Genomic DNA, 17045 nt, shown 5'->3' with positions numbered 1-17045 from the left:
ATTATATAAAAATAAAAATCAGTTTTAATGATTATTTTCAATGATTTATTTTCCAGTTTCTTCGGATCATTCTACTTTCCCATGTGTGCTTATTTCTAATTTTTCTGATTGAAATTATTTCCTGTTGGTAGTGGGATGCTAGACTTTATATTTGTAAAAGCATTAAGAGAAAAGTGGTCATAATTTGGTTTTGTTTACTTTGCTTTAAGTTCCTTCATAAAATGTGTTATGAGTGTTTTAAATAAAAGTTTCTCAGGTTTTTTCATATTAAGATGAATTCCATATGTCCAACAAACTTCTGTGAGCATAAGTATGCATAAGTTTACGTATTAAAAAAATATTCTGTGGACCAGTGCAGTTCTTACAATGATACCAGTAACTCCATTTTTTTCGACACTAAGGTTCTATTTCTCCCCCCTCACTTCAGAAAGCATAATAGAATGAAAATGAATGGAAATAGTTTTGAATCTATGTTAAGTAAGTAGTTAGATTTTTTTACATCCTTATCAAGGCATACCTGGCATACAGTAAACTGCATATATTTTAAGTGTACAACTGTATTTCTTGTGGGCAAACACTGATTGGATTTTGCTTTTTTATCTAATTTGACAGTCTCTGCCATTTCATTAGGAATCATTTGTATTAATATGATTATTGATATGGTTAAATTAGAGTTTATTAGATCATTGCTACTTTTCACCTCCATTTGGTTTAATAGATATTTTTTGTGATTCTGTATTACCTACTTTTTTGGCTTACTACTAATACTTTTTTTGTTATTTTGGTGGCTTCAGTATTTATAGTATACGAAGGTATTTCTCATACACTATATTCATGGTAAGATTTGTATTATCTTTTAAGCCTATTTTTTCATGAACTTTTTGAAGTACCCTTGTATATCTTTAAAGTACCAATTTACCTGTAAATATGGTTATCTCATATAGCATAGGAACCTTACAATAGTGTACTTCCATTTTTCTCTCCTAACCTGTATGCTTTTATTTTCATGCATTATTATTTTTGTTTAAGCAGTATGAAAGAATTTTAAGAGTTTTGAAAGAGTTTTAAGTAATGAGGATAAAACTTTTGTATTTGCTCTTTTTGTTATTTTCAGTGCTCTTCATTTTTTGTGTGGATACATATTTCTGTCTGATATCATTTTCTTCTGCCTGAAGGACTTTATCATTTCTGACATTATGAGGGTCTTGTGATGAATTCTTTCAGCTTTTATATGTCTAAAAATGTCCTTTATTTTTGAAAAATATTTTTACTGGATATAGGATTCCAGCTTGATAGTTTTTCCTTTCTTTTAGTATTTTTCAAATGTTGTACTGTTTTGACTTGCATTGTTTCTGATGAGAAATCTGTCATCTTTATCTTAGTTACTCTTTAACATATCCTTTTTTTTTTCCCTCTGACTGCTTTTGAGATTTTCTCTTTCCTGTTGGTTTTGAGCAGTTTGATTATAATGTGCCTTGGTGAAGTATTCTTCATGTTTCTTGTTCTTGGCCTTTGTTGAGCTTTGTGTATCAGTGAGTTTGTAATTTTCATCACGTTTGAAAAATTTTGGCCATTATTTCTCCAAATTTTTTTGCCTGTCTCTTCCTCTAGGGTTTCAGTTACCCTATTTTATGTGTTTTTCAATTTGGGGGAGGCTTTTTTTCTCTTTGTGTTTCTTTTAGATATTTTTGTTGCTTTATCTTCATTTTCATTTACCTTTTTTTCTACAGTGGCAATCTGCTGTTAATGCTGTCTAATTTATTTTTCACCTTAGACACTATAGTTTTTAATCTACAGATACTTAATTTGGGTCTTTGATTTTTTAATATCTTTTATTCTTTTGGGGCATGTAGAATACAGTTATAATGATTTTAATGCCTTTTCCTGCCTGTTTGTTTTTTGGTGGCTGGCTTGTGTGGGGATCCAAACTCTTGACCTTGGTGTTATAACACTTCCTGCCCATTTTAACATCTGTGTCAGTTCTGGTTTGAATTCGACTTGTACATTGTTTTTCTCTTTATGTGTTATGTTTTTATTCTTCTTTGCATACGTGATAATCTTTAATTATATACCAGACATTGTGAATTTTATCTTATTGGGTCCTGTATATTTTGTATATCTATAAATATCCTTGAGCTTTGTTCTGGGATGCAGTTACTTGGAAACAGCTTGATCCTTTTTCATCTTGCTTTTCTGATATGGGGATAGCTCAGAAGTAGTATTCAGTCTGGACTAATGATTTCCAGTACTGTGGCAATACCTTCCTTAGTACTTTATCCAATGCTCCATGAATTTTTCTAGTCCACCTGTGGGTATAGGCACTCTTCTTGGCCTGTGTGAGTGCCTGGGATTGTTACCTCTGCTTCTTTCCAGCATTCTCCTTTTTTATGGGGGCTAACTTTAGTTATTAATTTTTAATTTTATTTCATTTTGGTCAGAGAGTTTGGTATGTGCTATGTTATTCTTGGTACTTTGTTTAGTTTGTGACCTTATTTGTTCAGATTTTGTAAATATCTCACTTTTGTATGAAAAGAGTAGTCTCTAACTGTTGGATTAGAGTTTTATGTGTATAGCACTATTTGTGTTGTTCAAATCTTCCATATGGATGCTTACTAGTTTTACCTCTACTAGATTTCAGATAAGACTATTAAAATCTTACCTCTGTTAGATATGAGACAGATGTGTTAAAATCTAGTAGGCTCTTTAGTGGATTTTTCTCTCCTTAAAATTCTTTTGTTTTTTTTCTTTTTATAAAAATTTTGAAACTATGCATGCGAATCTGGAATGAAAGCTTTTTGGTAAACAGAGACTTTCACCAAAATATATTAACCCTCTTTAATTGTAGTAGTTCTTGCCTTCGGTGACTTTGCCTGTTATTGATGAATCTACTTTGGTGTTTCAGGTTAGGTGATATTCTTAATTTTACCCCTTTAGCCATTTTGGGTTTTAAATTTGTGGGTGTGTGTTAGTAAGTACCTTGTAGTTTGATTTGTGTGTGTGTGTTTAAATCCAATATTATTACAGTGGTCTTAACTGGAGATGAGCCCATTGACTTTTTTTTTCAATAATTACTGGTATTTTTATGTTTGTTTCTATCACTGTGTTCACTTTTTTGTTATTTTCTTTACTCATTTCTGTTAGATTATAAGCTTTTCTATGCTCTTTTTCCCCTCTAATGGTTAGAAGTTATGCTTTGTGTTGCTACTTTAAGTCGGTGCTCATTTAGATTTACCCATACATTTTCCAGTTTCTTTGCATCATTACTTTCTACTTTCCCATGTGTGCTTATTTTCTTTCAGAAATATATTTTTTGTAGTTTTTTGAGTGGTAAACTTAGTATGTTCAAAAATGCCCTTTTTTCATGTTTTCTCTTGAAGAGTAGATTAGCAGTGTAGAATTTTAGATTGACTTATTTTCCCTCAATTTTTTCAAAATAAAATTCCATTGTCTTCTTGCTTTTACTGTACTGATGAGAAGCCTGTTGTTAGTTTTGATATTCCTATATAGGTAACTGACCTTTAATCTGACCTTTTAATCTGACCTTTTGTTAGTTGTAATATTTCCACTTTGTTTTTAGTGTTATGACGTATCCATGTGGGGATTTGTGTTCATCATACTTGCAACTTAATATGCTTTTTCAGTATAAAGATTTATATAGTTTGTCAATTTTAGATAATTCTCAGACATTATGTCCTTGAACATTGCTTTTATTTTTTTCTTTGTTCCTGGAAATTTTCAGGTAGTTTGTTATCCTCTTCTTTACACTTTTTATCTTGTTATTTCTCTGTTACATTCTGTGTAATAGCTTTGATTTTGTCTTTTAACTTATTTCTCAGTTCCCTCCCTCCCTTGATCCCCTTGATCCTTTGTTCCTTCTCTCCCATTTCTTGCTTTGTTTGTTTGTTTGTTGTAAACAGACTTACAACTGTTTGTCATCTTTCCTCCCTTTTCCAATTTTCTTCTCCCTTCCTCATATACCTTCCTCTTTTTAGAGCATTATTATGTATTATTTATAACTTACCCAGCATATTTTTTACCCCCTTCATGCCTCATCTTTCTCCTCCCTCCCATCCTTTCTCTTTCCCCTCTACTTTTCTCTTTCCCCTTTCTGCTTTTCTCTTTCTCCTTTCTACTTATTTGTGCCTGACTTTGTATTACTTCTATTTTATACTGCATTTTTGTGTTTCCTTCTCTTTACCCACCCCCTTCCTCCCATTCTTACTTCCTCATCCCCCCTTCCTTTATATTTCCCTTTCAATCCCATCCCCTCCTTTACTCCATACCACTAAATTATTTGTACTGTTTATTTGTATCCAGCATTTCTGTGTTTTTGCTGTGAGAGCACAGTTTGTGTTAGGACAATCCAACATGTTCTTGGATCCATCCTCATTATTATTACTTTAGGGTAATAAGGCAATAACTTACAATGTTTGGTGCTTTATTATAACTGGATTACTTCTGATAACACCTCACAGGTTAGTGTATTACAATGCCATCATTCGAGAAACAGTTCTAAACGTTGATTATTTTTTTAAATAAGGATGAGGAAAAAGAATGATACTACAAAATTTGTTGAATTTTCAGTCTTCTGGCTTGGGTTATATGGTAACTTTTATAGGAAAATATTCAATATCAGGAAATATTAAAGTCAGGAAACTGACTGTTGACCTTTGAAATTTTTAATTACATATGTGTTATAGTGCTTAAATGCCTTAAAACATGAAGTAAATCAAAATGTATTTTGATCAAATTCTTAAAACTTACTATCAAAAGAGCCTAGTGAGACATCTGAGAAATTTTATTTGTGGAAACTAAATGAAGTCTACAATTATTTTGCTACTTAAAGTTATTATCCCAGAGGCCTATAAAGCATTCCTAAGCCAGAGTCAGTTTTTAAATCTCAGAAAATTCAATCTGAATTTGTGGTGAAATATTTATTTGATTACTTTTAAAAAATACTAGTTCATAAACATTTCAAATCAAACAGAAGTAGTTCCAAAAATAGGGAAAAATTGTGAACCCTTAAACTTTTTTTGTAAAGTGTTGACCATCACCTCAACACTATGCAAAGCACTATCCCTGGATTAAGATTTTGAAGGATTATAAAAAAAGTTAAGGCATGCTTGCTGCTCTTAAAGAGCATCCAGTATCTGTAGGAGGATACTAGCTCATCTGACATAATTAGGACTCATTGGCTAAAAGTAATGGAGACATTCACAGAAAGATGCGGGGGTGCGCCTGGGGTCCTCCCACAGACCCAGAAGGAGAAGGAGCCAACAGGATTACCCCTGGTGTTGGGACCGAGGGATCTCAGGGAAAAGTGAGCCTGCTGCCGGCCACCCCAGCCCCGTGAAAGAGACAGTCAGACACGGCAGGGGTTCTGTCAGGGCAGTTCCACTTTATTGCCCTTACACTGCAATTTATATAAGCAAGCAAGTAGGGGCTTTCCATGAACTAACCAATCAATTAAAGGATCACGTGGGCATGCATTTTGTACTAACATGTTGAGCATAGCGATCACGCAGGGTTCATGAGTGCGGAAATACTGGAGGACCAATAAAAACCTTTTGGAGCTATCTTGGGTTATGCCTCTCCTACTTCCCGCGGGCGCCATCTTCATCCTCCACCCATAGGCACTAGGTGGCTCACAGATAATGTTTGCTCCTAAAAATGGGCCCAACAGAAAGAGAAATAAAACGGGTTAAGAAGGTACTTTTTGGAAAGGATGGTGCTTGGTACTGGGGTTTAATAAGTGAACCCTTTTATATTGTATTCATCTTTTCTGTGTTTCTTCCCCTACCATGTAAATTTTGTGAATTGATGATCAAAGGTATTTTATAGATGAGTTTTTATTTGTTGATAAGTTCACTACAAATAGATATAGAGTAAAAAACATATTAGCCTAATTTTGATCCAGGATTTTTGTCAATGGTAGCAAGTATGTAGTTTCCAGGCTTTGTTAACATGCTGTATGGAAAGGAAATTAAGAGAGATTATCTTGGCTTGGAATGTGTTGCAAAATCTTGAGTTGATTCATGTTTGCTTTTGTTTTGTGTTTTTGTCTTGCTTTGTATTCTCATTTTCTTCTTTCTCCTGGGACGTTGTGTTTGGAATATTAATTTGAGGAAATTTAGAGGTAGTTAAAGCCATCTATTTCATTCTAATTTCATAGTTCTTTAAACTACTCTGTGGGAAAAACAGAACGCTTGTTTATATCAATTGTAAGTGTTTTTATTTTGATATTTTAGAAAATATATTTAACTGCTATTTGATGACTATTCTTATCTTCTTATAGGCAGATAGTAGGTAAATTACTAGTGTTCTTTTCTTATAGATGTATTACTCTGGAAGTTGGATAGCATGGAAGTTAAGAGCATGGATACTGGATCCAGGGTGCCTGGTGTTTAAATTCTGACTCTGCTTGTTATAGCTAAGTTATTTAGACTCTCTGTACCTAAGTTTCCTCATCTATAAAATAGGAATAATAATGGTACTTATTTCATAGTGTTGCTATGAGAATTATAAGAATTAATTTCTATAAAGCACTTAGAAGTGTGTCCAGTATACAGGAAGCATTCAGTTTGTGTTAGCCATTATTATTTTTTTATACTTCTGTGCTAATCACACAGGTAGTAAGTGTTACAGACAGAAATGGAGTCAGGGTGTTCTAATTCCAATCAAGATGCCACTAAAGAGCTATGAATTTTCGTAGGATAAGATAATACGCAAAAGAGAGTTTAAAGTGCTATTTATATGTTTTTACTGTTTCATTTTATTTTGAAATCTTCCATTGAGCCTTAGAGCATTCTAAGAAATTAATTGATATTTACCTTTAACTTGGGCTTTTTTACAATTAATAGTTTATTCATTATCTCACTCCCAGGTACAAAAATTTTTTATTTTTTTTACTTGCCTTTTAAAAAATTTTTATTGTAAGAGGAATAATGTGCTTTTTGTAATAAACAAACTGGAATAGTAGAAAGTACATAAAGTACAAGTTTTCCACTCCCCCTTATCTTCAAAAATTATGACTGATAGCATTTATACCAAGCCATATCAGATTTCTAGGAACTTAATACAATTTTGAAACATATGTTGATAACATATCCATATAACTTGAAGAATGTCAAACATTTCTTGTTTTGACAGTGCTTCCCTTATACTTTAACCTATCAGATAAGCACAATTGGTTTTAATCTCTCTCTCTTACAGATCCTTTGAGAAATTCCAGGGCACTTTGGAACATCTCAGTGTTAGTTTGAGGTCAAAAAGACTTAATTTTCAGAATTTTATTTTGGGAAGTTTGTCAAATATCAAAGGCTTTTTTTGGTGTGTTTGGCAGCTGGCCAATAAGGGGATCTGAACCCTTCACCTTGGTGTTACCAGCAACATGCTCTAACCGAGTGACTAACTGGCCAGCCCCTCAAATGTTTAAAACACTGAATTACATAGGATCACAGATCATTATGAAGTAAAACCAGCATGACAAAAGATTTCAAGGTACAAATCATGAGAAATTGTCTTGATAAAACAGAATCTTTTTTTAGGTCTGTTACCTAAAACGTAAAGAAAAACCTCTCACAATTTTCTATTAAGAGCCTGTCAGTGCTTTGAGAAAACCCTGTTGTTCCAACATAGGGGAGCAAACTCTAGCTTTGCATCAGTGTACTTTGATATTGATGGTCAATTTTGAGAATAAGTTATGAATAATTTCCTCATCTTAGCCAGCTTGATCGCACATAAAATTCCTTTCACAAGCATTCTACTTTAGGAGAAAGATTTACTTTCCTTTTTCCCTTATCATTTTGACTACACAAAGTTCTCTCTCATTTAAAAGAAAAAATTATTCTCCTTTTCAACTTTTCTTTTTTTTTTTTACCAAAAATATATCCTTATACTTATAACTTTTTAAAAGAAATTCTCCTACTTACTGGTTTCTTTCTGCCTTGGTTTTTTTTCTTTTCTTTTCTTTTTTTAATTTTTGTTTTTATCTTATGTGCCACATCTTTATTTTCTTCCTAAATGTATATTTCATAACAATCTTTAAATAACCTTTGAATTAGACTAAATTGCTCCTTTTTAACAAAAATATATCCTTATGTCTTTTTACAATTTCTCAACAAACATTTTACTTTGCTTTTACACTTTGCATACAAAACTGTTGTTCTGTTTCTAGTAGTTTTAATTGTATATGTTAATTAGAATTTTTAACTCTCAGTAACCTTAAATTTGTGAAAACCTAGGAAGTAATTCATCTTGAAATGTTTGTCACTGTTGTGCTACGGCTACCGTCAGAATCCTGCTGACAACTCCAATTGTCTAGCTCTTTTACCTGCCTGTAATCCTGGCGACTGGGCCAATTGCCGGGCTAGGGCTGGGTCTGGAGCTCACAGACCCCTCAAGTCTGTTGTCCAGACTGGGTCACAAACCCTTCACGCTCCAGGCTGGGTCTCCAGACCCTTCACACGCCAGGCTGGGTCACCAGACCCCTCACATGCCAGGCTGGGTCACCAGTCCCCTCACACACAGGTCTATGAGCTAGGTAACTGGCACATGGGTCCTTGGAAGCCGTAGGGTGGAAAACATGGCTGTGCTCTGGGCCATCCACACACAACTTATTAACAAAGAATTCTGCACCACCCCCAAATGGGCCCAAGGCAAGAGGGCCTGATTAAATTTTTCTATTTTCCCAACAATCCACCCATTCAGGGTCTCTCGCTGTAAAATCTATGTGTTCAGAACCTTCCGTGATGTTCCCTCAGTGAGGATAAATGACCCTTACATTCACATATTACACATTCTATCCCAGTCCCAAAAGTCTTTAGCGTGTTGCAGCACCAACTCAAAAGTCCAAAGTCTCATCTGAGACTAAAGGCAAAACTCCTTCCAGCTATGACCCTGTAAAGAGTCAAAAACAAGTTTATCTACTTCCAAGATACAGTGGGACAGACACTGGGTACACATTCCCATTCCAGAAGGGAGGAATAGAAAGGAAAACCAGGCCCCAAACAAATCCAGAACCCACACAGGACAAACATTAAGCACACAGGGGCACCTGGACCCCTAAAGCATTGGACAGCCTCACTCCTACAGCTCTGCCAAGTGCAGCTTGTTGAGCTGCCTGGTGCCTGCAGCTTTTCCAGGCTGGCGCTGCACACTGCCAGCAGCCCAATGGTTCTGGGCTCCTGGTGGCAGTCTCGCCATCCTGGTTCCACTAGACATTTCCTCAGTGGGGGCTCTCTGTGGGGGCTCCAGCCTAACTTTTCTGCTCCACATTGCTCCACAGATGACCTCTGCAGCGGCTCCACCCCTGCAACAGTTTTCTGCCTGAGTCCCTCTGCTTTTTCATACATCTTCCGAAATCTAGGTGGAGGCTGCCACACCTTCACTGCTCTCACATACTGCTGGCCTGCAAACTTAACACAACATGAACGCCACCAAGGTTTTCGGCTTTTGCTCTTTGGAGGTGCTGAGGCAAAATTGCTCCAGTCAGAGTGGATGGGATGCAGGGAGGAGTTTGCTGAGGGCAGCTGCGCCCCAGGTCTGTCCTCCAGGACAACCCAGTTCTTCTAGGATTGGAGGGGCGCTCTCCCAAACTTCTCAAACGCCTTCAGGGCCTGTGATGGGTGGGGCACCCATCCAGACTTCTCAAATGCCTTTAGGGCATTTTCCCCATTGTCCTGGTTTTTAACATCTGGCTGTTTCACCGCCAAGATAATGTCTTTAGCAGACAGTTTATCTGCTTCACCCTTGGGTTTTTCTCCTGCTCTCTGCTCTTCTACCTCATGGCCAGGCTGCAAATGTTCCAAATCTTTATGCTCTGCTTCGCTTTCACATTCTGGCTTTTGAATTACTTCAGTCAACTTGGTTTACTCCAGCTATTCACTCAGTCTCAGGCAGTTCAGCAGCATTCACCCACAGTTCAAACAGCCGCATTCGCCTAGTCCATCAAGGAGTGGCTGCCCTGCCTCTGTGCATATCTGTGGCTCTCCTGTAACCACTGCCACCAAGACAGGCACTTAGTAATGGAGACTAACTTTTCCACCTTTTCACCAAGTGAAAACATACTTGAAATTCTGCAGGGGCACCCGTCCTTGGGTCATCTGCCCATCTGCATGTGGCACTCTTTTCTTGGGTTTATACGGCACCCAGCTGGCCATCGGGTTTAAGTGGCACCCTTCAAGCTATTTGCCTTTAGACAAATGGAACATGGGTTTACTATATCGTCTCTAGGGCATGTTACACCATCCACTCCTACGTCTCATAGTTGCACAGCCAGGGGCTCTCCCTGTTTCTGCTGCCTTACTGTCTCAATTTCTCGTGCACAACAGGTTGTGCCTGGAGACACATGGTCTCCCCACCTCACCACTGGGTTGGTCATCTTCCCTGGTGTGAGAGGCAGGAGTGGCCAGTCGCTGCACATCATCCTCTGGGACACTTATCCGTGCTTCCAACAACTCTGCTTTCTGCTGCAAATCTTGATCAGTTTGCAGTGTAGTGAGCAGCAGCCAGGCTCCAGTCAGCATAAAAGTGGCCACCAGGCACCACATGCTCAAGGATAGCCAAATTTCCTCCCCCTCCCGAAGGGTTTTCCATTGTAGTGCCTGGTCTATGCTGCCTTGCAGTACAGTGAGTAGCAACCAGATCCCAGTCAACAGGAATGTGGCCATAGGGCAGAGCATATTCAAAAGTAGCCACATTTCTTCGTTTTTCCAAGGGCTTCCGGCTCCTGTACCTGTTCAGAATCCTGTCTCAGAATACACCAATTGTCTGCCTACTGGCTAATGTCGGCATCCTGCACCGACTGCACCAGTTGTAGCACTGCAGTTACTGTCGGAATCCTGCCGATGACTCCAATTGTCGAGCTCTTTTACCTGCCCATAATCCTGCCAACTGGGCCAGTTGCCGGGCTAGGGCTGGGTGAGCTCACAGACCCTCAAGCCCGTTGTCCAGACTGGGTCACCAGACTCCTCATGCCAGGCTGGGTCACCAGACCCCTCACACACCAGGCCGGGTCACCAGACCCCTCACACACAGGTCTATGAGCTAGGTAACTGGCAAACAGGTCCTTGGAAACCATAGGTTGGAAAACATGGCTGTGTGCCAGGCCAAAACCCAAGGCAGACACCAGCCAAGGTGGCGGCACTGTGCATGTACGCTAATTCTACCCACACACAGCTTGCTTACAAAGAATGCTGTACCATCCCCAACCGGGCCCAAGGCAAGAGGCCCTGATTAAATTGTTCTATTTTCCTAACAGTCACATACCAACATTTTATGAATCTACATTTCTCAATTTCTAGAAACATGCACTTCTTCGTAGAACAATTTTTTTCATGTTTAATAGCAGACCCAAATGTATATAGCTTTTCTTTGCCATATTAAAAAAAAGAGGTCAATGTGTATAAACTTTAAACTTGTTTAATAATTAATGTTTTAATATTTTAATTTATTTAGAAACGACTTAATATCACCTTATAAGTTTTACTTACCAAAAAGATTTTTTAGACTGAATAGTTCATTTATAAAGTTATACCTAGTATACATATTTTGAACTGTGCTTAAACTGTTCATGAAAATTCTATGAGACATTGAACAAAACGAATCATCATCTCAATTTTCCTGTTATCCTTTTTTTTTTTTTTTAATTTTATTTTGTCAATATACATTGTGGCTGATTATTGCTCCCCATCACCAAAACCTCCCTCCCTTCTCCCTCCCCCCCTCCCCCCCAACAACCTGTTAACCATTTTTACAGCATGTGAATTGTTAGGCAGTCACCACCTAAGCAAGAACCCTAAAATAAATACATAGGAGTTTTCCTGATCAGAAGATCCAGCTATTTTTATTAACCCCAAAATAGTAAACTAGTCTTGCCCAAGTTACATGAACTAGAAAGCATTTGAGTTAGGTTCTTTTTCCTTTTTAAAATAAAATACTTGATTTAAGTGCTTACTTTTTTAAAAGCCAATTAATTAGAGCTCTTTCACATATTTTGGTAGGGAAATAATCACACATAATACACATGGACATACTGACATATGGACACACAGACAGAAGCTGATCTTACAGCTTTAACTAAGATTCTTCACTTGCCAGTTTTTAAGTAGTTTCTCCCCTAGTACCCCATTAAACTATCAATCCTTCAGTTGCCCAACTCTTTCCATTGCCCCAAGCAACTGCTAGCCAGAAACTCTAAATTTGTAATTCCAAAGGGATGACTCCCAGACAAAACAAGGTAGACAATTTACAGAACTTAGATCTACAGTATTATTTGCCCAAAGAAAGGCATAGGTAAAGGCCCAAATGAGACAAGATGGCCAGAAAAAACAATTTAAACAAAGGTGAGGTTTCTTATGTAAACTTTAAGTCATTGTCTTCCCCATTGCAAAAGTTTCTAGTGGTTTAATAGGTACAGGGAGGGAGATGTCTTTACAAAAGGAAATTTTCTTTATAGATGTAAATTTCCTTTTACAAAGAGTTCTAAAATAGCCAGCTAAGTGTCAGCAAGTTGTATTTTGGACACCAATTTAGTTCCATAGGCAGTCTCTTCAACTTAGCTCATTGCTGAATTAGATTTTTTACTTCAGGGCAGAGCCCTATAACTAATAAAGCAAAGAAAGCATTTTCTTTGCCTGCTTCACTGGAGGGCCTAACCCTTGTAAATACTTTATCTAGCCTTCTTTTTGTCTTCAGTTTGGGATAGTAGCTAATCAAAAAGGTTGGTAGATTTAATTTTCTCATCAATTAGTAGCTTAGGCTTTTTATTTGGTCTTCTGTGAACATCCTTTTAAAGAGACAATTAAAAAAGAGAGGCAATAAAAAGATCAGTCTTAAAGTGCAGTGATATTCATTTGGAACATTCTACATAATGGCCATCATAATTCTGAATTATTTTTAGTAAGATTTTTGCCATTTGTAAATATTTGCAGCTTCCAGGACTGTATTAGTCCTGTTTCTGTTGCTTGTAACAGAATATCTGAAACTGGATAACTCATAAAGAAATGACAGTTTTGGAGGCTGGGAAGTCCATGGTCTAGGGGATGCATTTGGTGAGGGCCTTCTTGGTGGGAACTCTACAGTGTCTTGTGGCTACCAGGGTATCTATCGTATGCTAGGAATGTCATGAGCAACAGAGTTCACATACTTACTTGTTCTCCTTATAAAGCCATTAGAACCACTCCTGCCTGATAACCATAAATGAATGAATCTGTTCACGAGGGCAAGTCTTCATGACCCAATCACCTCTTAAAGGCCCCACCTTTCAAATGCCATAGTCAGATTTCCCACCTTCTTAAGTCTGTTAAAATGGGGATTAAGCTTCAATGAATTTTGGGGGTACATTCAGTCCACAGTAGGGGCCATAATTCTCATACATGATAAAGGCAGGCATACCAGAAGGCAGAGTACTTAGATCTTTAGAAATTAGGATTCCATTCTGTCGGGTTCTTTTACCTGCCCGTAAACCTGCCGACTGGGCCAAGTGTAGAGCTAGGGCTGAGTCTGGAGCTCACAGACCCCTCCACCCCACTCACAGACTGGGTAACAATCCCTTCACATGCCAGGCTGGGTCCCCAGACCCCTCACACGCAGGTCTATGAGCTAGGTAACTGGCAAAAAGGTCCTTGGAAGCCGCAGGTTGGAAAGCATGGCCATGTGTGGCAGATGCCAGCCAAGTTGCAGCACTGCGCATGGTGCTAACTCCACCCACACCATCCCCAACCGTGCCTTAGGCAAGGAGACTTGATTAAATTATTCTATTTTCCCAACACATTCTTACATTGGATCTTGGTTTTCTCAGAGCCAAGATAGCTTTGGCTCTGATATCTCCTTGACCAACTTAGCCAATGATGTTTCTTAACTCAGCTCACAGGAGAAGAAATGAAGAGGAGAAAACTTATGCCTGTGAATTCTGAAAGCAAGAATTTACACCTCTGCAGTAATAACCTTACTGTAACTGCTGTCAGTTACCTTTAAAACAGCAGTCTTTTTGCCAGTGAATAGTCAGCTACAAACCCCAAAGGTCGTGTGCCCTGCCACAACACAAACTAATCCCTGGTACCCGAAGGTCAAATGCTTTCTCATAGCACACACTAACCCTTGGTACCCCAAAAGCCAAAGAGATCAGGGAGCTCAAATACAAAAGAGAGCAGTTGCTCAGACCTGAGAGGGGCTTAGAGCTCTTGGGGTTCCATGAGGAAGACAGTGGTCCCCCAAAAGAGGGGGTTAGTGGCACCTTTTCTGCATTTCTCAAGGGGTCTCAGGAGTCATCAGCAGACTCCTTCAGGTCCCTTCATGGATGCCAAACTGTCAAAGGGCAAAATACAACAAATTTTGTTAAAGATCTCAATTTGCTTTATTGTGTGATTCTTGAATTAGGCAACACAGCATTCCATGAAATAGAATAAGTGTCCCTAAGCTCTGTAATCCTTAAATGCCTATTTACAAAGCCTATTGTTAGATACCTATTTACTGAATAAATGCATTTCAGATATCATCAATTATTCTTAGAAACACTGATTTTAAACTGTCTTGGGGAGAAATTAGGAAAGCTGTATCTGTGAATTGAAAGTACATCTTTCTTTTTTTGGTATGGTTAATTTTTGAATAAATCTCTGAAGCATTGTTTTCTTTTAAGAAACAAAGATTATGTTAACTTGACTAGCTTTTAAAATTAAAACTAAAATCTAAATACTACAGTTGTGAGAACAAGGATATAGATATATAAGTACATATCTCAAATATTTTAATAGGATAGAATTTTAGGAGAAGTTCTTCAAGTTTTCTTTGAAGGAAACTTGGCATTATAAATATTTGCTAAACATGATTTCACATATATGTAAATAGTAATCACTGAAAACTTTTTGTTTATTTTTCAGAGAATGCAGAATCTATTGATCTTAAACAGTTTTTTGACCAACAGTTTTCACATATATACTATGTGTTCTTTGAAAATTTTGTGACTATTGAAGCTAGTCTTAAACAGAAAGGTAAGATGTTAACATCTATTCTGGCTTATGTTGGTATTTCCAACAGTTGTCATGAATATTAACTTAAAAAGAGGCCTTTGGACATTAGAATTTTCTTCTTATTTAATTTCTTTTTATCAGACATCTTTTTGATACCCTCTCACACTATTGTCATGGGTCTAATGACATGTATGTGAAAGACAGCTAATGGATTAATATTACTGTCCTTCTTACTTTGCAAAGACTTCGAAGATTTCCTTTTTCCCTGGTCAGGTTTCCTCATCTCACCTTCTTTGTTCTGCCCTAGGGACATGTATCAAGTATGAGCAGTAATTTTCGTATTTTCATATTCAGACCTCGCTTAAAGTTCTCCACAGCATATTGCAATTCGTTTTTAGACATAAATATGTAGAGCCTAAATTTAACTACTCAGAAGAGTAGACAGAGATGCCACAATATTGTCTACACAATGAATAGAACATGCTTTAAATATTTTACTAAATAATTTTGGGGAAAAAAATTAAGTGCTTCAAATATTTTAAGCTCATTAAGTGAATGTTAACAATGAGGACAAAATGATATGTTTAAAATATTTTTCTGTAAAAATGTTTTAGGTCACAAGTCTCAAAGGGAGGAATTGGATGCTATACTTTTTATTTTTGAGGTAAGTGCCTGTGAATCTAATTTTTTTTCTTTTTATCAGAAATAATTCTTGGAACATACAAAGGAATATATTGAAATTATAAAGCATATAATGAAACACTGTGAACCTGTCAGCCTTTCCAAGAGCTAAATCAGATTTTTTAACCTAAAAATATACCTGGCTAATTCTGTAGTTTTTGAGGTATAATGTGTTATTTTTAGCACAGATTATGTTTTAATGCATTTGACACCACAAAATTAGTTTGCTATTCAGTGTGTATGTAAACAATGAAAATTTTAATTCATGGAAGGTTTATACAAGTGGAGAATTATTTTTTAACCCCAAAACATTCTTGCCTGAAAGGCTATATTTATGTAACTGTTATGTGCCTAGGGGATTTATCATAAAATGATTTCATCTTTCTGAAATAAAAAGCATCATTATATAATGTTAAAAATATGGTGCAGGTAAAGAAGTTTATATATCTCATGTGGGACCAGCATTTATCTCTAAAGAACTTTATAATTTCTTTATCATTTCTTATATAGGGTAGACTAAAGAAGGGTGTATCAAGGGGAAGGTAGAGAAGTATAAAATATGCGTACCATCTTTCAGTTAAAATAGTATAAAGGCACAGGTTTGGGAAATAGGCATATTGAGGTTGAAATCTCTGTTCTTCTACTTTCTAGCTTTCTAACCTAAGCACATTATTTAACCCATTTCATTTGTCAAGTGAGAATAATAAACCCTCCTTTTGGGATGTTTGCAAGGATTAATGAGAGACTGATATATAAAGTGGCTAGTTTAGCGTTTGGCCCTATGAGCATTCAATTAGTGGTGCTACTAAATGATAATAGTGAAAGAGCCGCAGTAAGACTAAATACACACGAATGTCATTCAGCAAGTGGATGAGTACTGAGAGCATAGTTCAGCAGTAAGGTAGCTGTTGATATGGAGTACTCCACACAGGTACAATAGTAAAGGAAATAAAAGGCAAAACTTTGAACATTATACATAAGAAAGTGTTTATTCCCTACTAATAGAAACCTACGTATGTTAGCTTAACTATAGCACTCCTAAATTTTTTAATTTTGCTGTCACACTTATGTACATCATAGCTTCTAAGTACCTCTGGGTTCACATGAATGAGGTATTTGATGGGATTTTCATGAAATCAAAATATTTTCCTTAGGTTTATCAAAACAGGAGAAAGAACCACTCAAAGAAAGAGAAAATATCAAAAATAATACTGTCTGAAATAACTGAAAACTCATCAGTGATGTTAACAATACAGAGATTCTAGGAATAGTGAATAAACATTTTGAAATGGAATTACTATTTAATCATTAGGGAGAAATACACTTACTTTTTATGTTAATATAAAGATAAATTTTGTTAATTTCCTCTTCCGAGTCTTTGTTAGTATTGCTTAT

At 36.7% G+C, this 17045-nt stretch overlaps 1 protein-coding gene across 15 annotated transcripts in view; it reads left to right on the top strand.

Annotated features, from left to right (window-relative positions):
- Positions 1 to 17045, top strand: part of RALGAPA1 (Ral GTPase activating protein catalytic subunit alpha 1) — a 236104-nt gene that overhangs the window by 29468 nt on the left and 189591 nt on the right. For all 15 annotated transcript variants that reach the window (XR_010022974.1, XR_010022970.1, XR_010022972.1 and 12 more), the window contains exons 2-3: positions 14880 to 14990; positions 15584 to 15633. Coding sequence is in view for 6 of the 15 variants with exons in the window: in XM_063091099.1 (XP_062947169.1) it covers positions 14880 to 14990; positions 15584 to 15633 (161 nt within the window). In the remaining 9 variants the exon portion in view is untranslated. The remainder of the gene's footprint in view (positions 1 to 14879; positions 14991 to 15583; positions 15634 to 17045) is intronic.

This window comes from Cynocephalus volans, chromosome 3 (genome assembly GCF_027409185.1).
Source record: "Cynocephalus volans isolate mCynVol1 chromosome 3, mCynVol1.pri, whole genome shotgun sequence".
Lineage (NCBI taxonomy): Eukaryota > Metazoa > Chordata > Mammalia > Dermoptera > Cynocephalidae > Cynocephalus > Cynocephalus volans.
This window is presented reverse-complemented; position numbering and strand designations above follow the sequence as displayed.